This window comes from Parambassis ranga, chromosome 8 (genome assembly GCF_900634625.1).
Source record: "Parambassis ranga chromosome 8, fParRan2.1, whole genome shotgun sequence".
Lineage (NCBI taxonomy): Eukaryota > Metazoa > Chordata > Actinopteri > Ambassidae > Parambassis > Parambassis ranga.
Genome location: NC_041029.1, coordinates 2,979,981 through 3,007,658, shown reverse-complemented (window position 1 = coordinate 3,007,658; position 27,678 = coordinate 2,979,981). Strand labels below are relative to the sequence as shown.

At 46.9% G+C, this 27,678-nt stretch overlaps 1 protein-coding gene across 1 annotated transcript in view; it reads right to left on the bottom strand.

Moving 5' to 3' along the window:
- grin2aa (glutamate receptor, ionotropic, N-methyl D-aspartate 2A, a) overlaps window positions 1-27,678 on the bottom strand; it is a 90,246-nt gene that overhangs the window by 7,931 nt on the left and 54,637 nt on the right. Inside the window, exons 2-11 of the mRNA XM_028411202.1 lie at window positions 25,098-25,264; window positions 22,065-22,493; window positions 15,320-15,434; window positions 9,321-9,523; window positions 7,100-7,271; window positions 6,642-6,795; window positions 5,884-6,009; window positions 5,538-5,767; window positions 3,169-3,329; window positions 128-217 (exon numbers count right to left, since the gene is read on the bottom strand). Coding sequence (XP_028267003.1) covers window positions 128-217; window positions 3,169-3,329; window positions 5,538-5,767; window positions 5,884-6,009; window positions 6,642-6,795; window positions 7,100-7,271; window positions 9,321-9,523; window positions 15,320-15,434; window positions 22,065-22,493; window positions 25,098-25,264 — 1,847 coding nt within the window. The remainder of the gene's footprint in view (window positions 1-127; window positions 218-3,168; window positions 3,330-5,537; window positions 5,768-5,883; window positions 6,010-6,641; window positions 6,796-7,099; window positions 7,272-9,320; window positions 9,524-15,319; window positions 15,435-22,064; window positions 22,494-25,097; window positions 25,265-27,678) is intronic.

Genomic DNA, 27,678 nt, shown 5'->3' with positions numbered 1-27,678 from the left:
AGGAGCTAATCCTTTAAACCAGGTTCCTTACTACAGTTCGGAGCTACAAGTTTGCTAAGTTAAGGAAAGTATGGTGCACAGTGGTAAAATGTGCCAGCAATCACACTCCGAAAAAGTCTGTAGTTACCCGCTGCCGATGGTCACCAGCTTACATCCCTCATCTCTGCCGGCCATGTAGTTCAACACCGCGGCATCGTAGATGAAGGCGTCCAGTTTGCTGCAAAGGACGGAGGGACAACAGATGGAGGGGTGAGGAAACAGAAAGCACGAGAGTGCCTGATTTTTTTAAATTTTTTTTAGAATGTGAAGTGGTAAATTGTCTCCAAGAGGATGGCAGCCCAAGCGTGACCAAACACAGAGAGGACACAGCAGGGGGGCGGCGGCGGGTCAATACAGCACGCTTCACCGATGATTGGACCTCAGAGGGACATGAACAACCTAAACAAACTTTAGACAGACACAAACATTTACAGGCTCACTCTGCCTCTGTGTACACGCACACACAGACTCACACACACACACCACACACAGACACACACACCACACACAAACCACACACACACCACTCACACACACACACAGACACACACACACCACTCACACACACCACACACAAACCACACACACACCACTCACACACACACACCACACACAGACACACACACCACACACACACACCACTCTCACACACACTCAGACTCACACACAGACTTATAAATAAGTAGGTTGCGAAGTGGAACGTAAAAGATCCCACACTGACATTTCCAATGTAACTGATGCCGTCACCAACCGCTGCACTCTCACTGTCTCAGTGCCCCCACCCTCACACACCCCCCCCCCCCCCCCCCCCCCACACACACACAGCTAATAGTGCAGTGACTGGCTGACATTTGCTGAATGTCAGATCCAGCCCTCAAACGGAGGCTCACAGCCGATAGTTTAGCGGTGTAATTAGCTTAACACAGCGCCGGATCCGTCCACACGCTGGCTGTGTGTGTCCAAACATGTGATGGCACCAGGACAGTGTGTGTGTGTGTGGTTAGGCCTCAGCACTGATCTGTCACACCTTTGTTTCACTGTGTTCCAAACACAACTCACACTCACACATGATGACATCACGTCTCCTGCTGCTCCAGGATCACAGTCTGTGTTTGTCTGTAAATGACACTGTTTGAAGGAACAAAGAAATGATGAAGGGGAGTGGATGGTGCTTTGGTGGACACTTTCACAGGGGGATGTCCGCGCTGTGTGTGTGAAGGTATGTTGTTGTCACACAGAACAGCGACAAGAACACAGCAGCCTGGAAGCGTCTGTCTGTCCATCTGTCTACAGTGCTGCTCAAACATCTTCTGCATAAATGTGACTCATAAGAGGTCCTGGAGATCAAAGGAGACCCAAACACATGAAGACATGAGAATATTTCACTTTGTAGTGAAATGATCCTACATTACACACATGGTAGAAGTGACCCTGTGCTGTCAGTGTCATCTGTGAAGCTTTGTGCAGTAACAACAACAACTACTAGTTAAAGAGAACTTTGTTCTTCTTTAACATTCTTGTGTGTTTGTGATCGTTGTCTTGCTGCAGTTTGTCCTCAGATTCAGCTCACAGACAGATGTCCTCACACACAGAGGCGTGTCCTTTAGAATCCACTGTTCCATCAGAGCTGACAGGTCTGAGCCATGTTACTACCACCACCATGTTTAACTGATGGAAGGCAGTGATTTCCTTTGTGCAGACATCAGGCTTCTCATTTAAGCCAGTCTCATCTGTCCACTACATATTTCCCAGAAGCCCTCTGGTCTGTCACATGACATGAACACCTTGGTTGTTCTCCTGGTGGATTCATCAACATTAACATGAGTCAATGTGAGAGAGGCCTGCAGCTGCTCAGCTTCCTCTGGGTTCATTTGAGACCTGGCAGACTGTTACATGACGGCTTTTGGAGTGATCTTGTCCTGTGGAGGACCTGTCTGAGGATCTGTGGAGTCCAAACTCTTTACAGATGTGTGTGTAGAACTGTCTGTATGAAGTTCTCAGAACTCACATTATAATTTCCACCAAGGTCAGACTTTGACTTTTCGCAGAAAAACAAGTCATCTTCCACTGATTAAAAACACCTCTGAACAGATGGAATCTGACCTTCATTACTTACACATACAGTGTGTAATACTGGATCATCTTTGTGATTAAGTGTTTCTGTAGGTCGGGCTCTCTTGATTTTTGGGGTCATATTTTTGCAGCAGAGACAAACGTTGGAGCAGCTGTGTGTATCGATGTGTTAGAAAGAGCTGAATGTGAGTAAACTTTGCTGGTTTTGTGCGCACTTTGTGTCCTGAATTGTATTCAAATCAATTTAGCTCCCCCGTGTGCAGTTGTGGTTCAGATTTGGTGTGTAAAGCCCGTCAGCATTATGTGTGATCAGAGCTAATCCAGCCATCGAGCCTCAAAACGCGGCAGTGTTGCTCATCTGCTAATACCACAGAATAGAAATATCAATGAGGGTATTACTGAGTGCAGACACCTGCAGCCGGCGGAGCGCACGCCGCCTTCATATCTGCGCCGCGCTCGTATGTGTGCCACACGCTAACACCACAGCACACGCAGCATTATGGACGCTGAGCGCGGAGTTTACATCGAGTTTAGTTATGACTTATGACTGAGACATAATGAGCAGAGAGACATGACATATGTGCTCCCGTTTTTATTCATGTCCTCCTCTCTGATCTCTCCGTGTGGGGCAGCCTGTAATCTGAGCTGTGATTGGATCCCCACAGCCAATCAAAAGCGTCCTCCTGTCACATGAACCTTTTGTCCTTTACCTGTTCTTCCTCTCCTCGAGTTTCTCTGCCTCACGCTCTCTCCCCCCTCTTCCTTCCATCGCCTCCTTCTTCCTGTCCTCCCCTTTGTCCTTGGACTCCTGCTCTGCCCCCCTCTGCTACTTTCTCCCATGTGACAGTGTGATGAGAGTCCTTTTCTTTCCCCCATCTTTACCTTCACTCCTCTTCACACACCATCAGCCCCACTATGGACCAGCTCTAAAAATAGCTCCTGCTGTTCCCAATGAGGAAGCCCATTCATCCCCAGTCTCAGAGGACCTGTCACACCCACACACACACAGGCAGACACACACAAGTATGTCCACACACACGAACGGTGTGTGTTTACCCTGTTTTGAGGCTGACGAGCGCATCCTGGACTCCGGTCTGGTGGTACTTCACCATGTACTGATGCATGGCGGGGTAGTTCTTCCTGATGTTCCTCTCTGTGGAGCCGTTTGGAACCGTCCCGAAGCGGAACGGCGGCGAGTACGCATACGGGTTCTGAAACTGAGGAAAAACACAACAAGAGCGGAAAACAGTCAGAGACTCCGTTCACATGTTCCCATCATGCTCCTCTCCTGTCTCAGGTACATTCCAGCCAGCGCAGAGGTCACGGGCGTTGTAGCGGTTGTGTTTGTCACTTTGCTAACAACTGACCCTCCAGCTGTGCAGCCAGAAACAGACACACACCATCAGGTACAAGTGTGTGTTATGATACCCACTCTAACACAGAGTGTGTAAGTATATGTGTGTGTGCGTCACTCACTACAGCACTGACTCAGAACCCCTCAGACCACAGCGTGTCCAAACTGACAGCCTATTCTCTGGAAGTCTTCGTGGCAGTGAGGTCGTTCAAATGTCTGCAAAAACTACACAAGCTGACCTTTCCAGCAGTCCCTGCTGCCACCTGCGTGACAACGTCTTCGACAAAAGAAACACATATATAAATCATAACTGTCGTAACCAGACGAGAGAACTGCAGTCATTTCTGCACCACCACCTCCATCTGCACCGTCCTTCATATAGAGGCTGATATAAAGCATGTGCATGTATGATCATATCAAATGATGGAACATCTGGAGAGTCCAGGCTGGGCTGATAAAACAAGCTGCAGCATGCAGAGCAGCACTTAAAGTGATGAAGATAAGAGAAGAGAGGTTCTTATCTGTCTGTTTGTGCCGTTTACTGGCATCACAAATGTTTCTACATAATTTATATGCTTCTCTTTACACACACTGGGTATCTGCCTGCACACACACACATGTATAAATATTGTGTAATCAGGTCACAGCGATGTTTGTGACGCAGTGTGTGTGTCAGAGTGACGAGCAGCAGCCCTGAGGACCGGCTCACACTGCTCCGCCTCCTCTGCCTCCATCCTCAGGTCGAGCAGAAGCTTTAAGGTCAGATGAGTGGAGATATGGAGCACACAAATGAGGTGAAAGCCAGTCTGATGCAGCGTAGCTGTTACACAAAACACAGTGGATGGGTGAGGACTTTAACCCTTTAAGAGCCTGACAGCAGGTAGAGACTATGACTCCTGTCTGCGGACTGACAGGTGTGTCTGATCTGAAGCTGCAGCCTGCTGCGCCTGTCACTGATTCCACACAAGTTTGGTGCATCAGTCACACCACAGAAGGAGAGTTCACGCTTTATAACCAGATTCACTAATCAGTAAGACCCAAACAGGCAGACAGACAGACGGACTGCATCCACATCACCAGACCAACAGAACAGAGGAACATTTGGAACCAGCGATGATGCCAGTGAGCCACCATGACTGCACACTCCTGTGGACTGAACACAGTCTGTGGGCCGTGTGTGTGTGTTTTTTGTGTGCCTCCGCCAGCATATCTGTCTAAACGGGCCATTTACCCTTTTTGTCTGCTTCCTTTCCTCCCTGACCCTCCCTGTCTCTCCTCATCTCCTCCTCTCTCTCCCCCCTCCCCACGTTCTTCTTCCTACCTCAGCCGTCAACCTGGCCCATATCTGTCTGCCTGTTGTCTTGTACCATCTTGTGTGTCTTGGCCTTTCGCTAGTCCTCAGTTGGCCTCCTGCCAGTCGATGCCCCCCCTTTATTCCTCCCCCCTCCTTCTGTATGATGTCAAAACCCTCTACGTCAGCCTCTCTCTGGTCTTACATCTGTAACTCTGTGCTCAGGAACTCGCTTTTCTTTTTCCCCTGAGCGGTTTTCTTCTGTTCTGTCAGAGTTCACTGCACCTCTGTGGAAGCAGCACCGACACATCTATAACATGGAGACCAACAGGAGCTCCACGTTATAGATATTTAACCATTTACATTTATGTCTTCCTGGTTGTGCTGAGGAGAGCAGGATGTTTTGTTCTTTACAGAATCTTGTTGGTGTGACCTCCTTATTTTTAACTCCGACATGTAGAAACAAGGATTCGGATGAATTATTTGAAGGCTGGATTATCTTAAGCTTACATTCATGATGGCAGACTTTGAGCTTCCATCCTGTTCCTTCTGCATGGCCAACTCTTCTACATACCTGTCATTCTAATGTATGTAAGTGCATGTAACTGCACCTGTCATCCTAAAGGCATTCATCATTTATGCTGCTGTGCTTGGCTTCAGAAAAGCAGGTTTTATTTAGGCTGTAAAGATGCTTTTATGTCTGAGGTCCACAGAAAGCCTGTACAACAGGCCGCGTTCAGCGACTAAAAACAAGTCCACACGAACAAAGGCCGTCCTCACCTTGTTGTCCGACAACCCGGTGACTTGGTCGACAAACTCCTCCTGAATCATGAAGGCGGCCAGGTTGGCAGTGTAGGAGGCCAGGAAGATGACAGCGAAGAAGGCCCACACCGACACGATGAACTTACTGGTGGTTCCTTTTGGGTTCTGCACCGGCACAGAGTTGTTGAAGACCAGACCCCACAGCAGCCACACAGCTTTGCCCATGGTGAAGGAAGGACCATGAGGATCTGAGAGAGGAGGCAGAGGGGACAGAGGGGACATCATCAGAGTCTGCTCTTTGTTTCATATCCACCATGCTCTGTGGAGGTTCTGAGGTGTGTGCTGCAGGTGTGTGTGTGCTCACCTTTCCCCTGAGCCAGGTTTCTGTTAAAGCCGAGTGGACTGATGTACTCGAACATGAAGACGGCCATAGCAGTGACCAGCAGGAGCATCACAAACATCATCACCCACACTGATGCACTGAATGGCTCTGAGAAAGAGAGAGATTCACATGTATCACACTGTTTCTGAATGCTGCACACAAACACACACACACACACACCTCCTACATGTGAGGGGGGGTACAGTACAGGAAGCCGTGTCAGCACTGCTGTCCTCCCTCTGAGCTCACAGCACTGCTGCAGAGATTAAAGCCTCCTCTAATGTATGGGAGAGCACTGCTGGCACAGGGCCGCACACTCACTCTGTGTATGTGTGTGTGCATGTGCTTGTGTGTAGGTGTGTGTGCTGGCAAGCATCCATGATGGGGTTTTCCTGCTAAGCTCTTATAATTGCCACTTTCACAGCACTGACTGCATGCTGCATACATGTCAGCGTGTACGCGCCTGTGTGTGTGTGTCCATGTTGTGTTGTGTGTTTAGTTGAGGTGAACGTGACTAAGCAGCCGTGGCGGGGATCTCGGCGGCCTCTCAGGTTAAAATCCTGTTTTTAGTGTGAGTCAATGTGGCGGGAAGCAGGAAATCCCTCAGATGACAGAGGGAGTATTGATAGCTGTGTAACAGACCTGAATTATGCTGTCAGCTCAGGTAACACACACACACACACACACACACACACACATCTCTTAAACAGACACACAACAAGACAGACAATCATCCTCACCGAGGAAGGCTGACGGGGACACGGTTCCATTGCTACGGGAGACCATGACGCTGATCCCGGTTTCCACGAACGGGACGGAGAAATCGATGACCTCAGAACGCTCCTCATTGATCGTCAGAGATCCGACGGCCATGACGGCTTTCTTATAGACCACCTTTAGAAGAGCAGAAGAAGAAGAATGTTCAGAGAATCTGTGGAACTCTGCAGAGTTTTACTGACTCCAGAGCTTTTCATCTAACACTGCATACTAATCAATACAATCAATATCCAGGAAGGGGTCAGCACTAATGTGACCAGAGCCAGATGAACTTCAGCTCAGTGAAAGAAGTCTGAAGTCTGAAGCTGCTAATGTGGAGCTTTGCTGAGTGTCAGCACTCAGCCCACCATGAACAGAAATATTGATGATTGATAAGTGTGTGTGCTGTGTGTGTGAGGAAGAAGGAGGTGGTCAGTCTTACCTCTCCCACCATCCCATTCCAGACATTGTTGATCTTCTTGCCATGCTTGCCATTGGTCACCAGGTACAGGTCATAGGTGAACTTGACGTACTTTGCGATCTTCTTTAAGATGTCGATGCAGAAACCTTTACAGCACTTCTTGATGTAAGTCCCTCCGCTCTCTGTGGTGTTACTACAAAAACACAAACACACACACTCACGTCAGCACAGAAGGCCCAGCAGGTGAATCCAGTCTTTCGTCCACGGCGTGCGTCAGCCGCCGCTCCGCTGGGTGTTTGTTAAACGTCTGTGAACAAACAGCGTGTCACCCTGAGACTTTTTCACCTTTAACTTCAGCTCCTCCTTCGTTCTGCGTCTCTGTGGAGAGGCAGGCTTTGACGGCGCTGCATCTGCAGGCCTCGTACCATCTGTGTGTATGAATCTCAGAGCAGGAGAGTTCACACAGTGTTCACACGCACACAGACAGACAAGGGTGCGCGTCAACTTCCAGCCACCTGGGAGCCTCATTTAACTTTTAGATGTGTGCTAATTAGAAGAGCTTGTCCTTTAGTTTAACAACCTGGACACAAACTTGATGCAACACACACACACACTATCACACACACACACACACTGCTGTTCCCTTCTCACACTTTGTTGTCACTTTACTCTGCAGCAGTGGAGAAACAGTGTGTTACCCTCATCGATCCGTCAAACAAACACTGTGACCCGCTGAGGGATCCTTCAGAGGATTTGACTGTTCATGGTCGAATAGTTTAACACAAGAGGAGAAAGATTCCTTCACACACACACACACAGACACACACACACAGGTTGGACTTGATTTTAAATTGAATAAAGAAACTAAAAACCAACTAAATCTGTTATTTGTACAGCACTGAAAGAAAGAAATGTGGGTCAGAGTGAGTTCTCTGTGAAAGTGTGCTCAGATGTACAAACTCACGCCTCACGTCCTGTGTGTGAGTGTCCTCATGTTCCTGTAATGTAACTACATGATGCAGAGTAATAACGCAGAAAGCGGGGCAGCTGGGAGGAGTGTGTGGCAGGTACAGCTGCCCACTGAACGAGCATATAGGCCAGAACTTTACTATCTGAACACTGTGTGCTGATTTAGCTCAGGCAATGAGAGCATGTGATGTTATGGAGGCTGTTTGTGAAGTTATAGAAACACTACAGGGCTGGAGGGGTCTCCAGAGAGGGCAGTGTGTGTGTGTGTGTTGGTGTGTGTGTGTGTTTTGTTCTTAGGGCCCAGCCTGGATGAGTGAATTTCTGGTTCTGCATGCATGGATGATACTCCTCCTCCTCCTCCTCCTCCTCCATCTCTCCCTTTTCCTCCAAATGGACACTGCGGATGCTTGACTTGGAATCGCGCTGTGGGAGGGAGGAATGCAGCCGAACGCACTGGCCTGTGAGTGAGTGGACATGTGGCAGCAGAGAGTGTATACGAGCCTGTGAATGTGTGTTTGCGTTGCTCCTTGGAGATGCTTTATCCTCCGCCCTACTTCACAGTGACTCTGGATGAAAATCTCATGTCAGCCTGAGACCCTGTTACTGCTTAATCAGCTCTCTCTCTCTCTCTCTCTCTCTCTCTCTCACTCTGTGTGTGTGTGTGTGTGTGCATACATGTATGCAGAGAAGGTGACACAAAGTGTGCAGCAGTGGACGTGCCAATCTCACTCTGAGTGTGTTACAGTGGAGACACATTTTATTCAATTATCTACAAACCAACTACAGTTTGACACAGCGACACACACACACACACACAGCAGCCCATAGTGTGTGTGTGTGTGTGTGTGTGTGAGAGAGAGAGAGAGTACTTTAGGAAAATAATATAGAAAGAGGCTGGAATATTTGAGCGTTAGAGAGAAAATTGGAGAGGAAGGAGGAGAATTGCTGAGTTCAGCAGTGGCTTCCTGAAGCTGCTGCAGAGATCGCACACTGCACCTCATTCTCCGACACACACACACACACACACACACTGAGGAACACAGCGACTGAGCCGAAGAGGGTGATGTAATTTTTTTTCTACTGCACAAAACAAAATGTCTTCTACTCAGACAGTATTACATATCTTGTAACACACATGTGGCTCCATCCAAAAATTCTGCATTTCTCTGCACAGCCAGGAAGCCATGATTGACTCACATGTGACCAGCAGTCACATGACAAAAAAATCAGCGACTTGTTGGCTGATCTGCAGACACACTGATATCAGACTTACTCTTTGATGTGCTTCCTGCAGGGCACGGAGTTCCTCATGCAGGTGCCGGTGAGTCTTTCTACATCCTCCACGATGACGAAGGGTTTCTCCTCCAAGGTGACGATGGACAGGTGGTTGTCGTCCAGCTCGGCGTCACCGAAGGAGTTGAAACGGGGCCACACGGGGTACTTCAGTGTCAGGCTGCGGTTGTCCAGCCTCCCCATCTGATAGGAAGGACAGACGATGAATGAGTCAGGCTGCTTAATAAAAGCAGAACATTTGACACATTTTAGCGAACAGCTTTTAAAAGGCTCTGACAAGCGAATATTAAGCAAAGAATTAACCCCAGTTTACATGGATTTTGTTGGAAAACCCCAGAAATAAAGTGTCTTTTTTGGCAGAAATACTTAAGCAAAACATCTTGTGTGTTCTCCCGGGATGTTTGTATGAACGTATGTGCAGAATAAGAGATTAAAAGCACCAAGCTGTGCTGGGATGCATGACAAACTGCACACATATGAGAGGGGGACAGTGTGGCAGTGCTGCCACTTTCTTAATAATTTAGAATATTTTCAGAGCTGCCATGTCACAGATTCCCCTATGGATGCTCTTTACCTACTCACATCTGTCAGTGTGTGTGTGTGTGTGTGTGTGTGTGTCAGACAGGAAGAAAAACAGAAAGAACAGCAACAGGCAGCGAGCCTTCATTCGACTTTTAATAATTCATAATCCAGGAGAGGGAAAACGGCAAAACCACTCTCTCTGTCTTTCTTTCTTGTAAAGATGCACACACACACACACACACACACTCTCAAAAACAACAACAACATGCACGCACACACTGTTTAGTGTGAATGTGGAAAATCAGATATGGATTTCTCTGCCAGGATTTGTTGTTTAAAATGTGTGACTAAAATTGTTCATAAAGCAGATTTGCACACTTGATGTAGTAATGCTAATGTGTCACCCCTTTGACCCTGGAGTCATGAGACACACACACACACACTTAGCCTGCATGCTTGGCTAAGTCATTAACAGGCGAGCAGAGAGGAGGAAGTGAAATTAGCATTTTAATTGTTTTGCTTTGAGTGGTTTTCTCTCCTCTGACAGGGATTAGAGACTCTTCCACCGCACCGGCGTCAACAACAGCTCACTCTGCTGTCAGCTACATTCCTCAAACTGTGTGCCCTGCATGTGTGTGTGTGTGTGGAGGAGCAGGATGGTGTGTGCAGTTTCTTGTGTGTCACCTTCACTCTCCAGGGAATGGCTGCATTTGTCTATCTGTCTTAGCCCAGCTGTTTTGCATTTCACAGGTGAGTGAGTGCATGTACCTGAGACATGCACGTGTGTGTGTGTGTGTGTGTGTGTGTCTATTGGATGGGTGGTGATAGTACGAGCTGGGCTGGGTAATAAAATAAAAGTAAAGGGAGTCTGTGAAGCATGCAGACCATCTCTTAGTCTTGGACCACAGCTTCAGTGTTGTCATGGTGACTGATGAGCTCCTCCTCCATCCTGTTGCAGAGGTGTCAGTGCGAAGGTGTAGACCAGGTGAACAGGTGTTGGATGATGGTGGACTTGTGGTCTGAATCTTGTTGGTCTCCTCCTGTAGCTGTCTCAGAGATCAGTGCAGTCGGCCCCTGTAACAGTGTGACCCTTTTCCAGGTGGTCCAGCAGCAGAAAACAGAGACCATCACCTTGATGCAGACCTCACTGATTTGGAGACTCTGTCTGTTTCCACGGTTTGGATTGTTCTCTGCTCTCTGGTTGGAGGTGGTGGACCCAAGTCTGATCCATGGTTACAGACCGCTGCTCCCTCCATTAGTGATATGAGCATGTCTCATTGTAAGCTGTTAGTTTCTCACCTCAGACCAGGCCCAGGATTTTGGTGGGAACAGACACAGAAAGTAGATCCTGTGCTGTGAACTGCCACATGGAGCTTAGCCTGTGTGGGTTGGGCATCACCATGGTGATCATTTTAACACAGCTGATTCAGAGCTTTTGGTCTTGCTTTGGGTCAGATCCAGACCTCCAGACCTTTGGAGGTTTCAGTCTGGTCTGGTTCCATGAAGTGACTAAAGCCTGTAGGTGTGAAAGCATCCTTACACACACATGCATGATAAACTAACACACACACACCCCTCCTCCATTATTAGTAGAAGCTTTTGAGGAGCTGTCCTGATTCGGCTGGATGAGTCAATAAACTGGGAGGAGAGATAAATGCTCTGTTTAGAAGATGGTTGATGAAAAGAGAGGGAAAAGGAGGAGGCGGAGGAGGAGGAGAAGGAGGGAAAGCTGACTTCAGCAATTCTCCTGATTTCCTGTCCCGCTGCTCTCCTCTTCCTCTGCTCTCTAATTAAAGATAGCGGGGTTATAAATTAATGCCCAGAGAGGAGGAGGAGGATTCTCTGTATCGACCGGCCGCGCTGAATCTCCTCGGATGTAATACCACCTATTACACACACACACACACAATACACAGAGAGCGTGTGTGTAATTGTGTGTGATATGACAGCGGGCCAGCAGGAGGTTACAGTGATGGGGCCTGTGGGATTACTGCATTGTACCGAGGCTCTCCTATCACATCATCAGCCTGCGACGGATTTAGAGGCACTCAGAGATGAGATGACACTTCAGCCCCGCAGAGCCGACTCCTTTTGTTGGTTTCATCGTCTCTAACCTGCCCTCTTCATCCTTTGTTATTTTGCAAAGGTCTCACTCTTTGTACCTCTCTGTTTACTATCCATTTAACACTCTGTGTCACACACACACACACACACTGTTGACCCGAACCCGGCTGAACAAGCAAGGCAGCGTGATAAAAGAACCGGGGTCGGGGCTCCTACACTCAGCACATTTTCTGTGCCCGTCTCACTGGGAGAGTTATCACTGTGGCAAGTTGCATTATGGGAGAATGAGTTCCTAATAGCACGGAGAAACCCATTCAGTCATAAAACAGTATCTGTCACTCCTGTCAGACAAAATTATGTCGGGAGAAAAGACTCCGCTCTCCCTCTCTTGCACTTGCTCTCAGTGTGTGTGTGTGTTGTGTCTGCTGTGTGTGTCAGGGTGCATGTGCATGCCAGTGATTGTGTGTGAGAAATGAGGGCAAAGAAGAAGAGGATGAGGAGGATGATGAGGAGGATAAGGGTGGCAGAGTGGAAGAGCAAAACTGCATCCATTGATTTAGACATATTTCCTTAAAGTGAAGCACCTTTATTAAGATGCAGAGGAAGCCTGGATAGAACGTGTGTGTGTGTGTGTGTGTGTAGTGCATGCACATGGGCCTTTGAGTGCGTCTGCTCACCATATTGTGATTCTCTGAGCACAAATCCCATGCTGTCTGTAATAATTATGTGGTGAACTGGATGCTAACACCGCAGCAGCTCCTGAAGCAATTTACACACTCCATCTACTCGGCAGGAATAACACACACATCCTGGATCTGATCAGTAAATACACTGTTCTCACACTCAGGATGTACAATGCATTCTGCACCTTTCCCTCCAGTGAGACCTACAAGCACTGTGCAGAGGTGGGTAAAGATTCAACACGCTCAGGTTTGACAGAGATGATGTGTCATGAAACTAAGAATCAGCTTTTGGTGTTCAACCAGGAAGCGGCCTGGGCCTCCACTTTTTGGTGATACACATCATCAGAGCGCACCGCCTTTATTTATCATGCACCAAAACGGAAGAATTCTCCACACAAGAACATCAGAGACACACTTCTATGGACACGACTCTATGGATGAGGCCCCACGAGATCCCCAGACGCCATCTATTGATCGATCCATCTTTCACTTATCCACAGTTGGGTTGCATGGCGCAGCAGCCGTTCAGTCACTACAAACAGCTCGTGGTCACAGGTGAGGGTAGGAACACAGATCGACCACATCACCGCAGACACCGCACCAATCCGCCTGTCAGCCTCCAGCTCCCCTTCTCTCACTGATCATCAAGACCCCGAGAGACTTGAACCTCTCCACTGACTCATCCCTAACCCAGGGAAGACATTCCACCCATTTCCAGCTAAGAACCCTGGCCTCGGCATTTACTCTCATCCCTGCTGCAAACCGATCCACCACATCAGGATCCTGTGGACCCTCCTCCACCAGAGTCCAGCCTCCACCAGACATGAGTCTGGTTTAGTGCTGGTTTACTGTTTATCATTCACACCGCAGCAAACGTATTACCAGTTCAGACACAATTTGGATTTGAATTCACCTCCTGTGAGATTAGTCTATTAATTCTGTGATCTTAGATTTTAATATCTAAGATGGGCTTAAGAGATTAATTATGATTAGTCACAGGAAATTGTATGATTAATTCATATTTAATCAACCCTACATCTACAACGTAAAATACAAAATACATACATTACATGGCCAGAAGTATGTGGACGGCCTGGTGTCCATGTTTCTGTTTCCTGTCCCAAACCGCTAAGCACGTGTAAGGTCTGATGAAGGGTGATGAGGTCAAACACACAGAGTTATCGCGGACAATCAGTCAATAACGCAACAATCAAAAAACAGGCTGCACATAGTTTCCATTTACTTTGTATCTTTCAATATCTGATCAATAAAAAGAGTTCACAGTGTGATGCTTTTGCCTCACAGGTGCCATCAGCATGTGGACCAGGTGAGTGCTGCACACCTGTAAAGGCTCGGCTCTGCCCCCGGCCTCACGCTCTGTCTCTGTCTCTCATTTGTTCTCGTCTCATCTGTCTCCATCGCTGGCTCGTCTCGCTGCACACTGCTCCGCCTCGCTCGCCCCAAGGGGACACATTTTATATTTTTAGTGCATATCCATATTTTAGTGCAAGTTACTGAATTTTTATCTCTTGATCATCAGTGAGGAGTGTGTGTGTGTGTGTGTGTGCATGGATTTCTGGTGCATGGGTGGGACGACAGAGAGAGAGAGAGAGAGAGAGAGAGACTCCCAATTATGTTTCCACTTCAGGTCTGTGTGTCTCTCTCTCTCTCTGCACCACAGTGAAGTGCTACTGATCAATTTCACAGTCTCTCTGTTTACACCAACACACTCTCTGCTTAGCTCACCCACAGAGGGTCTTTGGTGTACATGTGTGTGTGTCTGTATGAGTGTGTGTCAGCATACAACAACTAAGCAACTATGAAAAAGCCAGTCTCAAAGATTGGGTGTGGATTGCGGCAAACTAAACTGCACACACACACACACTGTGACTTGAATAACAACCAGCGACACAACTCTCTCCTGTGGTGTTTCTGTCAATAACCGGTGTTGAAGGGTAAACACATATACACACACACACACGCAGTGCAGTGACCCCTCACCACCCCAATAACAGAGGTCTGAGGTTTTGATTAACTGTGGTTTGAGGTGCTATCAGAGACCACAATAGCACACATTATCAGGTGAAGGAGGAGAGGAAAGAGGAAGAGGAGACACGGGAATCCATCTTTCCTACTGAGACGCTTCCTCCAGCCTCTCCTCGTGTCTCTCAGGCTCGGCCTCCGTGACGTGTGAGCGATCGTGGGCATTACATATGAGGTATTTAAGTGAGTACGAGGCAGGAATAAAGACACATGGCGGCCATTCATTACTGGGACCTGCTCACATTAACCAGTTAAAGAAATCCATAGGCTTGTTGGTAAATGAGCTCATTGATCAACTAAGTGTTGTATGATGAGACGGAGGACGCATTTTCACTTGGCTGTTCGGTCCTCACTGCAGCTTTTTGCTCCACTCGCTGCAGGCTGAGGTGGAAAACACTGAATCCTGTTTACATCATCTACATGCAGGTACACTGTGTTTACTGATATGCTTCTAGTCAGGTGCATAAAGTGCAGATTTTTATGAAAATCAATATTAACTAACCGGGAAAGGTGACATTTGAGGCCTTATCTGAGATTTGAAATGACTGCTGCAGCTTTAGAGCATTTAATGAGGATTTACTTGATAACTTTGTGTGTTTGTCGGCACAAAAAACACCTCATCGCACCTCCGACTCTTGATAAAACACACACACACAGCAGATCCTACCTTCTCCCACTCTCTGTCCTTGTTAAGCACAATGACCACCAGCTTTGGGTTCTCCTGGTAGCCGTCTTCTGTGAAAGACAAGTCTCTGCCGTCCCACGTCACATTCATCATGTACCTGAGACAGACAGGATGTGAAACGGCGTGGCAGCGGTGATAAGAGGCAACAGAGATAAAAACAGAAGATGAAGAAGAGGAGGAGGAAGAGGAGGAGTATCAGTAAATGAAAAAAAAAGATATGAATGAATGAATGGTGGTGAAACAGACAGCAGAGGAAATGAAAAACATTAGCATGTGAAAGAGTCAATTTTACAATCTAGTAGTATTACTGTGCTTAAATATTAACACAGACTGTTCTGTGCAGTCAGATTTGATTTACAGGGATTAGATTAAGATTACAGAAATAAAAACACAGCCATGAAAAACAGATACGTTACATATTGATCATAATATTACAGACAGAGGGAGAAAAGAGAGAACTGTACCTACGTCCACAGCCTCACACTCACACACACACACACACACTGACCCACATGGCAGGTCACATTAGCTAAGATGGAGGGCAGTGGGAAGATATTCTTGGGTCCACACGGCCTCCACATTAATCATGGCTGTCCTTCCCCCACTCTGTCTCCCTCAGTCCTTCTGTCAGCGGTCATGTACGACACGGCAGAGACGGCCCCTCTTTTCTTCCTCCTCTGGGGCCACACGGCCAACTTCTAAATGGAGCACGTTGGCCACGTGATGCGCTGTGGTGAGGTCACAGTGGACTGCTGCAGGTGAGGCGTTTAAATGTGGAGGACACGGCGTGGAAATGGAAAAACTGCTCACACGTCTGCACCTGCAAAACTCACAGCTTCATGTCTCTGATTATTGACCTTTGTTTATATGCCTCGCAGTACATTTACAGGTCAGCACTGTGTGACAGCAGGACTGTACGTGGCTAAGCTAAGCTAAGTTTGGAGCTCAGCCAATGACAGCCGGTCCAGTTTGATTCTGAACCAGCCCACCATCAGGTCTGCTGTTGGAATGTCACAGAAACACAAGACACATTTATACATTAACAACGATGTTAACCAGCTTTCTGACACAAATCAGCATCTGTGTGTTTTCCTGAATGAGTGATGTCTCCTAGTAAAAATAGGTGCTATTATTGATCAGGTTTCTATTGTCTGTGGAAACAGCTAGCATTGAGATGTAGCATTTAACTGTTCATAACATTTACGAAACCTGTATTGAAGTTTAATATTGTTACTAAAGTGGCTGAAAAAGTCGAGTGGGTTTTTGAAATAATCAGATTGGCCAGCAAGCAGCCAGGTGAGCATGTATTAAGCCTCTGGATTGGACACGGGATGCAGCGCTGAACCCAATTATGAGCAGAGAGAGAAGGCTGCTGTTTGTGTGTTTGTTTTTAGACAACAGGCCATTGTACACTCTGGGAGAGAGATGCATGAATGTCACTGTAAGAGCTGCTGTACATGCTGCAGACAGTCTGGACTCTCCAGAGTCACAGACTGTTACTGTCATGACCCATGAATTTATTTCTCACCAACACTTTGGGACAGAAACAGCTGCAGGGCTCATCAGAAAGGGCAGGTTGTGTCTGAAACTCCTCGCTGTGATGAAGACATTCAGATATTGAGCAGAGAAGAAGAACTGTTAGTTTGGACCCACTGTGTCTCTGTTGTATTGTAGAGCTTAAACAAGATGCAGACTGTGTGTGTGTGTGTGTGTGAGAGAGAGAGAGAGAGAGAGTGTGTGAGTGTTTGGGCCGACGCCCATTAAACAGGTACATCTGATGGGGTGTTGCTAGGATACGGACACAGAGTGTATACGGTGGAAAATGACCCTGAATGAATATCCCAGCGTGTGTGCGCACACACACACACAGACAATTACTTTGCCCACCTCAACGATTCACCTCTAATGTTTCCTCTTGGCTGTAGCACTGAGATCACAGTCATTTCTCCCACTTTCCAGCCTCCATTATATCAGTAATCTCCCTATTCATTTGGGGGGAGATGGGGGGGAGCAGAGATGGGGCACAGAGAAGTGAGGGGAAAGTGTGACGGGAGAGGAAGAGGGCTAAGCCTCGACAGAGTTAGGATAAAAATATCTCCAGCGATATTTTTTACTGCCTTCCTCTCATTTTGGAGTAAAAAGGGTGGTGCTGGAGGGAGGTGGGGGTTACTGCAGCAGAGTTAACCAACGCTACACTGCAGCACGCAAATAAGAGCAAACACTGCATTACAGCTGCTGCAAGGGCCCGATGCTGTCAGAGGAATAACAACTGCATTTAAGTGTTTATCACAACAACACGTTCTGTGATAAGAACTCTGCCTGCAGGGCCAGAGATCTGTGTGTGTGTGTGTGTGTTTAAGATAGACACATTTATCCTTTCTAAGACAAGGACCAGTCAAGGCAATGATGTAAGCTGTCAGGGCACCCATGATCTATTAAGTGCACACACACACCCCTGTGGAGATGGACCCTGTGGTGTGTAGTGGTTTAAAAATCACACACTCAGCCTCAGGTGGGACGGGTTAAGTTTGGCATGAGGGATTATTGTATGAGGTGGATGCTAAGGTCTCTGTCCTCGTGCCAGTGTGAGGCTGTTTTATTCTGTGTAAACATGGAAGCTATCATTTCTGCTTCGTCCTCAGCAGCACTCAGGGTGGAAATCATTTTAGGATCCATTTTCAGCTCCTCTTTTAGATTTCCCTGTTGTAAAAAAAATGAATAATATTTTTGCTTTAGTTCATTTTGATACTGACTGAAGGCTCCTTGTACATTTTTATCTTGAGTTTGAGCTCACTGCTCTGAGGATTCAAACCACAAGCAGCTGGATGCTTCTTTTCTCTGAAACACCTGTGATTACACAGAGAAACAACTTAGAAACCAGATGTTATGACTGCTCTATCAAGAAAATGGCATTTCCTGCATTTCTGAAAGTCCCTGAACATCCATCCATCATGTTCTGATGTTAACAACACTCTCCTCTAAAAATGATGAACAGAGATCTCATGGACGCATGTACAAACAGGACCTGATTTCATAACGCACACTCAGTGTGTTCTTCATATAGAGGCTGATATAAAGCATGTGCATGTATGATCAGTGAAATGATGGAGAGTCCAGACTGTCTGCAGCATGTACAGCAGCTCTTACAGTGATGAAGATAAGAGGCTGACAGAGAGGCAGAGATCAGCCTGAGAACAGCCTGAGATCAGCCTGAGAACAGCCTGAGATCAGCCTGAGAACAGCCTGAGATCAGCCTGAGATCAGCCTGAGATCAGCCTGAGAACAGCCTGAGATCAGCCTGAGAACAGCCTGAGATCAGCCTGAGAACAGTCTGAGAACAGTTTGAGATCAGACTGAGATCAGCCTGAGATCAGACTGAGAACAGTCTGAGATCAGCCTGTTGAGTTGTACACCATTTTGTTTGCTGGGTAACACAACAGCAGCTTCAGCACTGCTGCATGTAGAAACAGACACGCAACAGCACACGTCATGTTTGCAGGAACATTCTCCTCCTGGTCTCTTGTGGCATGTAGCAGCTTCTGCCATGACTCAGAGGAGAACTACAAACACAAATGAACATGTGCATTTATTAATACATACATGTATGTTGTGCTCAAGTGATGCTGCAGGGATGTTAAATGTATGAGCAGAGCCACGCTGCTTAGATTCTCTACACCTTAAACCTTTGCAGGTTTTCTGGCAGAAAAAAATACAAAAATTACTGAAAAATATTTCAGATTGTCTGACGTGCTTTAAATACACCATCATGATGTGCAGTCCATGCTCAGTGTAGCTGAACATCCATGTGTGAGTATTTGGTTTACAGGCTGTTACATGAAGCACAGAGGAAAATAAGACATATCTGAGCAGCTGTGAAATAAATACTTCTACTTCTTTAAATCATTCTGAGCTTGCAGTGAAAGTTATCCCCTCACCATTGCATCTTTGGAAGTTTGCTCAGGAGCTCTGACATCCCTGCAGTGTGAACACATGCCTCTGCTCAGCTCACATGACAGCTGAGGACTCCGCCTGCATGTGTGTGTACATGTGTGTGTTTTCTGACCCTCATATATCAGGACTGCAGCCTGAAATTACCTGTCAGAACACACTAGCAGCTCCCCACCTCCACCTCCTCCACACACACACACACACACAGATAAATAAGCGCTAACGTCTTTTAAGGCGCACTGTTCACCACAGCAAGGTGAGCACAGCACTGTAAATCTGTCATGACAGGACATTCTCTTCAGGGGATATTTCTCTTTTTTCCAACACACACATACTCTCTCTCTCTCTCTCTCTCTCCATATTTTATAGGGAGCACAGGTTGTCACTTGGCCTGATTGCTGCACTGGCCGGCTCTCTTAGTCGGTCATTTGTCTCCTCTTTTTATTTAATTTTATTTTTCTATTACTCTGCAAAACATATTCATCTTGGACGTGTCACGATGGATTTATCATCACTGTCACAAGCAAAGTGAGTGAGGTGAACCTTCACTGGGAGCCCACGCTGTTCAGACTTTTCTGTCACTTCAGCACCAACTATTCATATTATTCCCATCAAAGCAAGTTTGGCTCCGTTGTGATACGTTTTTGGCCTGAAGCAGCGTCAGCGTTAAATCACACTGATCAGCCTGAGAGGTGAAATAAAAAGAGTTCACAGCGGCACGCCCACTGGAGACGACCTGGACGTGTTAACAGCCCTCTGAGGGACAGTTTATTTCATGCTAAAATCATTTCTGAAATTATTGAAATTTTGAACCCTCGGGTGTGTGAGCGCTACTGCAACCGCTCCAAGGTGCCTCTGCTGGTCAGAGCAGGAACTTCACACTCCATTGTTTGAATGGGGGATGCTGTGAGTGTGAGTGTGAGCCAATCTGCAGTAACTCAACACAAAAGGCCAAAGTTAGGTGGGCGCACTAACAAGCTTCAAACATATATTAGCATTAAAAGCTAGATATCTAATTAACATGATGATGCACCCAATATGAATATATGAGTTTTATGCTATCACCTTGTGAGGAGACAGGAGCTGCCTGTTCTCCAGCAGATTATCACACAGAATGTGTGTGTTTGTGCGCTAACATGTTCTCCAATCTCCCCCGACAGCCGCCGGCCCTCTTAACAACCCACGCCGGCCTGTCGCCCTGACCTGGGCCTGACCCATCGTGTCCTGAAGGCCCTGAAGCCCCATTGGCTGAGCGCTCTCATCCACAGCAGAGCCATCTGTGGGCATTCATCACCTGGGTAACAACCTGAGGCAGCAGAGCATGCTGGGAACCATGTCAGCTGGCTCTGGATCTTATGGAGGTAGCATGAAGGTCTAGAGTCACCGTCTCTTTGCACCAACACACTGCAGATGTGAGTGCAGCAGCTCGCCTGTGCCGGCCGGCTGTGGCAGCTGAATGCGCAGCAGGTAAGCTAGCAGTGATGTAATGTTAGCACAGACAGCCAAAAAAGTTTCTGCTTGATTCATTGACCAATAACACCAAAGCGTTTCAGGCCGATTAAAAACTGTAAGGAAGCTGAGCTCAGAGAAAAACGCTGGACTTCAATCCTGATTTACTAAACTAGTTTTAATCTGGGACTTAATCTAATCTAACAGAAACACCGTCACAGTGCAGTGCTCCAAATGTACCTCTGTTCATTATTCTGTCTGCACCCATCCTCCTATGAGAGACCGAGCTTTGAGGTAATATGATCCAAACTTTAAGAACAACAGTGACTAAAACTGACATACAACACACACAAGATTAACTTTTCATCACAACCTATCAGCGACGTCTGTGATCATCTGTGATCAGCAGTCATGTGACACACATTTATGAGTATTTACAGGCTGTGTTCACAAAGGAGAGAGGCCATGAGAGATGAAGAATACACATGGAATATAACTGGACATAATAAATAGGCCACGTCTATTGTTTCTATGTTAGTAAACTGTTTGGAGTTGAGAGGTCTCAGTCTGAAGTTTCTGCTGTGTGTGAATAAAAGTGAAGAATAATGACTCCCTCTCTGTGCCGAGTTTTCCTGAGCGGGGATGTGATGTTTGGCAAAGTGCTGCCACGTTCCTTCCAGACCATCCTGGTTGTAAGACAAACCCTGTTTTTGTTTTTTGGAATGAAATTCCATCATCATTTAGACGTTTTAATTTCACACATCATTATCTTAAACAAAAACAACACTGGGATGTAAACACAGGTTGTTTGTTTGTTTGTTTGTTTGTGTGTGTGTGTGTGTGTGTGTGTCCCTCCTCTGCCAGATGGAAAGCCAGACAGAGCTGGCAAGACCTGCAACATCTCCCACTGGCTGCTGAGCGCATGACGAGGAGGAGGAGGAGGAGGAGGAGGAGGAGGAGGAGGAGGAGAGCAGCAGAGATGGAGGAATAAATGAGAAGAGGAACAGAAGGACTCATCAAGGAGCTCTTCAATTTTGGAGAGCACTCATTTGTAGCAGCTCCCTGCTGCTGCCCTCGTCTCACTTTCCTGCCTTTGCCTTCTTTCTTCACCTCGTCTGATCCCCCTCCTGCTGCACCTCCTACGCTCCTCCGCTCTCTCAGCGCTGACACTAAACTCTTCAGTAATTGCATCTTTCTTAGTTTCTTGGTGGAATCTCTAATTACTGTGGAGGAAGCGGTGGAGGGCACCCAACACACACACATTTCAAATATTTGCATTAACACACTGACAGGATCGCAGCTTCTCACTCATCGCTGATGCTGTACTCACTTGTGCAGCGCGCTGGGCGGCAGCTTGGTCGTCTTCTCCATCTGTCCGTAGCAGGAGGTCTTTGCTTCGGGGATGTCGCCGTACTCGTCCAACATGGCGGCCGCTGCTGACGTTATGATCCCCAGACCGTCGCGAACTCTGGCCTCCAGTGGGTAGTCCCAGTCGTCGTACGACACGGAAATCATCCCGCAGGGAAACTCTTCCGGCGTTATCTCCGGGTTCCCCGTGGTCAGCGACGGCACGATCCAGATGTATCCGAAACCGGTGAGGCCCAGAGAGCGCGCCTCCTCCAGGATGTAGACGGCCTCGTCCTTGGAGCAGTAGAGGAGGATGACCGGAGACTGGACCTTCTTCAGCATGATCTGAGACCTGCTGTCCTCCTCCACCGCGTCCAGAGTGATGATGTTCTGCAGGTCCCAGCCCACAAAACTGAAGGATAACGAGCAGAGGAGTGAAATGTTAATATTTAACTAATAGACTATTAACTTTGCCCAGGTGCTGGCAAGGGCAGTTATAATTATCCATTATAATTAATATCACTATAAAGTGCGACATGAATTCTAATGTGTGTGGAGTGCTTATTGTCAGGGGGGGGGGCACATTCAGGCTAAATGGGATGTAAATGCTACAACGTCCTGGTCCTGGGTAATGATTCTCAGCAGCCCACACAACTGAAGGAGACCAGACAGCAGCGTGCTAATTGGTGAGAAAGCTGTCGTTTCAGACATAAAAATCAGGCAAAATCACATGAAGATGGATCGATAGCTCTGCTTCCAGTTTGCTAAAGTGCCAAAGAACAAGCGCTCATTAAAAAAGATAATGAATTTATGGAGTATCCCTCCGTTCCTGTGGGAGCGGCTGCCCTTTTTCACCACGTCTACAGCCATAATATTCAGCAGGTCCCCGAACACCAAGCTAAAGAGCAGCAGGAAGAGAGGAGACAGCAGTTATGTTAGTTATTAAAGAACTTAATATGTCATAAACTGCTTGCACGCTGCAGGATCAGGAGTCCTTCAGAGAACGACACACACACACACACTCAGCACAGAGTGACTTTTACAAAGTGTGACATGCAGGAGGGAAAACAAGGGAGCTGTTAACGGTTGTGTAAGGATCTGACATCAGACAGGAAGTGGAACAGGGGAGGGATTTGGGACTTGCTGTCCAAAGTGATGATGGTCCAAAAAGGACAGTAGGACAAGTAGCAGGGAGACAATACAAACAGAGACACAGTGACACGGTGATAACAACAACACCTACATTTAGTGTCTGAACCACAGCAAACACATTTATGTCATTATCCAGGCGAGTCCTCACAGGTCAGTCAGCGGGTAATTGTTCCAACGCCTGAAGACTCCTGTCCAAAAAATGACACCTGTCCCCTCTAATCTGCAGATTACAGTCAGACAGACCTCCTACCTGTCTGCACTGCTGACAGGCTGTATGTCTCCATCCACACAATACATCCCTTCATGCACAGCATGCTGCTGGCCATGACTGATGGAGGCTTGCTGGATGTCTCCCTCTGATTGGTCAGAGAACATGATGTATGTGGCTAAGCTAACAGCTAAACTAACCCAGCTTGGAGCTCAGCAACACCATGATTCTTGGCCAGCCCACATCACAGGGTTACTGTTGGAGCATATGTGTTTTGCTGAATTATCAGAGTCTCTGGGATTACCTGTGCTTTAGCCTGTGGGATTAAAGCTGAGATAACTGCTGTCACATGTATTCTACCTAAATGATGCTGACTGTCTTAAACTGGACATTTCTCTGTGTTTTCGGTCCTCGCTGTCCTCCAGGGTCGACCCTCAGCTCTCATTTTGTTCTACGTTATTTACATTTCTGCCATTTTTGGAGCTCAGACTTTTGCAGAACATCATGTTGTGCTTGTGTGCAGTTAGTGCCTTATCGCCACACACTTGCAGTATATTACACCGCACCGAGCTGCCACTGCGGCCTGTAATTAAAACAGCCGTCAGTACAGTGCAGGCTTCAGGCAGACGCTTTGCTGGGTTTGAAATAAAGACTAACTGCTAATGACCTCAGCCGGGCTTCCATACATCACACATCCAGGCACCAGCCCAGGCCAACACCTCAGCACTGCTGCACATGTATCATTAATATGACACTTTCTGCCCAAAATTATGGCTCTCTGTTCTGTGCAGCAGGTTGTTCCTTCCCTCTGCTGAGACCTGCAGCATCAGTCAAAATGACCTGAAGGTGCAGCGCAGAGGCGGCCTGAGAGGCAGTAAAGCCTCCTGTCATCTGCCTTCACTCTCAGTCTGCTGATGGAATCCTTTTAGCCTCGCTGTCTTTGAAGAGCAGATTGTTTGATGGAAAACAGGAGGACTGGAAACCAGGAGCTGTAAGTCTCAGCTCCACTCTGAAGACCTTTATACTGATGATGAAGATTACAGAGGGAGAGTGGGGAAGCTGGCTCTGAGAAATGCCGGGCAGCACCTGGAATAACTCCGTAAAGGCCCCGACAGATGAGATCATGTGTTCCCTGCCTGTTGGCTGCTTCACTGAATGACTGACTCTGATATACTGGGATGAAATTTGGTACATGTCTCAACGTTGCTTTGAGGATGAAGATTTGTGATTTTGGTGACTCCTGGCACCACCAGTTGGTCACAGTTTAGAATTATCGAATTAAATATTACCTGTTGGACTTCTCACCAAAAAGTTGCATTTCAGCTGTTAAGCATTAGCATGTTAGCATGTCAATGGTAGTTCAACGAACCACCGTGCCTAAGACCAACTGAGGACAAGGTCCGTTCACGTCCATTCAGACCCGGGTGGAAGTGATGCTGTGGTATTTAGTCCCTGTTCTCTCCTCAGTTTGTGCTCTCACTCTCCAAAATAAATAAAAAACAGCCAGCCACATGGCTCCCACAGCTGGCACCACCATCAGCAGACACGTCCAGGGCTAGTGAAGTACAGCAGCCGCAAAGTGATCTCATGAACTCCTCTGGGAGGATTCTATCCTGCTGTCACCGTCAGAGGAGCGGCGCTCATGAGGCTTCTCACCTGTTGTCCACCGTGGTTTTGAGGATGTTGATGAACTCCTGGTATCCAGGGAACTTTGAGGTGACGATGGAAAAGATGTGCCAGTCATACTCCTCCATGATGTTCAGCATCAGCAGCGCCTCCTGCTGGATGGAGGCCCCGAACTGGAAGAAGGTGGACTTCACATCCTGATGGAGAGAAAAGAAGAGATAAAATATTTATAAGGATTTCTGACTCACTTTCTGCATTAGTCTCATTCATAGTGCATCTCAGAAATACCATCAGAGCATTTAAAGTTTGGCACAATACACACACACACACACACACTGCACCCTCACACACATACAGAGAGTAATAAGCTTCTTGTGGAAGAAATATATGGATGAGGGACTCAGAACAATTCAATTAAGACCAAATTGGATTGGTGCGGTGCAGGCGGGCCGCAGAACTCTGCGGGTCTACTTCTGGGCTGCGTATCCACTCCATTAAACCTGACTGAGAATCATTTGCCACTTAATTCAGCCAAACTCAGTCATAGAGCACTATTACAGGTGGACAAATGAAGTGCTGCACTTAAAAATGACTCGTTGTGATTCAATTAGGTGAAATAGGACAAAACACTTCGAGGAATGATGTATGATGGTATATTAACAGTGAAGTGTGTGAGCCGCTGCAGGTGGAGCTGCTTTAATTGCAGCGTATCTTCAGTCAGGCTTCTCTGCTTCTTATGAGCCACGACAGGTTCAAACACACAGCGGAGCAGAATCTGTGAGAGCTCTCTGGAGCCTGCAGGCGACCTCAGGTACAGAAAGCCGCACAGCTGCATCCACAGACTCCTCTCTGAAGAACACGCTGTGAGATTCCAGCAATACAACATGAATCACACTTTGATAGATGCACAATACTCAGCTTTTGACACCTGTCAGGTGTCAGTCACAGCCGTAAACAATGAAGCCTGCAACTGATAAGATTGTTAGAAAGTGCAGCTGATGATCATCTAAAAATTGAAGATGAAGTATCAACCTGGTGTATACAGGCGTTCAGGAGTTTAGACGGACTCAGATGCTGCCAATGTGGCGACGCTCTTCTTATAGGTACCAGCTCAACATATGTCCAGTGACATGTCATCATTTCACCATTGCATTATTTGCACCATTGTGTGCATTTACTTGTGCCCAACCAGGAAGTTAGCATCTCATGTGTCCAATCAGATTCCTTCATTGTCTTTTGGATTATTGCAGTAAATAAAGAGAATGATCCTCAAAGGTGTAGTTCAGCAGGATCATCTTCACTAATGAAGGCCATAAGACTATATAACACCTCATCTCTGTGCCAGCGATAACACGGACTGACAGCAGTAATTGACAGATTTTGCACAAGGTTCAGGTTTTTTAACTTTCAAATTTATTTTTTATTTTGCTGTAAATAATGTTTATACTGTTGCAATAGCAAAATTTTCCAGCTTGGGATAAATAAAGTATTTCTACTCTATTCTAATCTATTTCTGATGTTTGAAGCATAAATATGATCACCAGAAGCTAAAAGCTAATGCTACATGCTATAAACCAGCTACAGCACAGTCACATGACTACACCATCAGCACCACCAAGTTCACCACTCCTTATTTCACACATCGGACCAAAAACAACACACACACCGAGGGGACAGGAAGTGCTAACATGCTAACATTTAACACACACACACACCGAGGGGACAGGAAGTGCTAACACTCTTCTACAGCCTCCCTGCCGTTTCTTAAGACACACTCTGAAGCCTCAGAGTGGCCCAACATGAGTTAGAGGAGTCCCAGAGGCTCCTGAGTGCCGTGGATGCTACAGCTCTGTATGTAATTTCATTGCTGCATGCATGACCTAGCATTCCACCCGCACAGATACCCACGGATCATGTGAGAACTCATTGTTTGCATTATCTGTGTCAGTGTGTGTGATGCAGGGAAATGCTGTGCCTCTCCTGTATATCCCGAGTGCACTTTAATGATATTGTATCTGTATGTGAGGCTGAAATGTGTGTAGCTGTGTGTGTGTATTCTAATGGGGTAGAAGCGATGCTTGAGCATGGTGGGACAGGAGGGAGGTCATGCTATAAGACCTGTCAGTCCCTGTCTTCATCACAGCAGCAGCCCACACACCCACACGGAGCTGCATGCACAGAGCTGAGGAGGCAGATTTACACTGCATGTGGCCGTGTATGCAGTTACCAGAGTGTTATTCTGGTGTTTAGGTGCCTGGTAACAGTTCTATGATAAGCTGCTGTCTTATAAACTCATAAAGTCATGTTGTTGTACATCTGACAACACATAATGCCCAAAGTTTAAGCTTGTGTGCTTTTTTTCCTAAATGGGGTGGAGAATTGACTCGACAGCGCCCCCTAGAATCAGGCTACATGCACAAAATATGTAACCATACCATAAACCCAACAAGAGTCAGCCATTTTGAATGATCAGTAATGTAACCTTAGGCCTTTTTGGCCTTTTTTATATGTTGTATTTAAACTCCACCCACAGGAATTGTTCTTCACCTTACCTGAAGATTAAAACAACAAAGCTTTTGTCTCAAATGGTTTGGCAGCTGACTACTCTCCA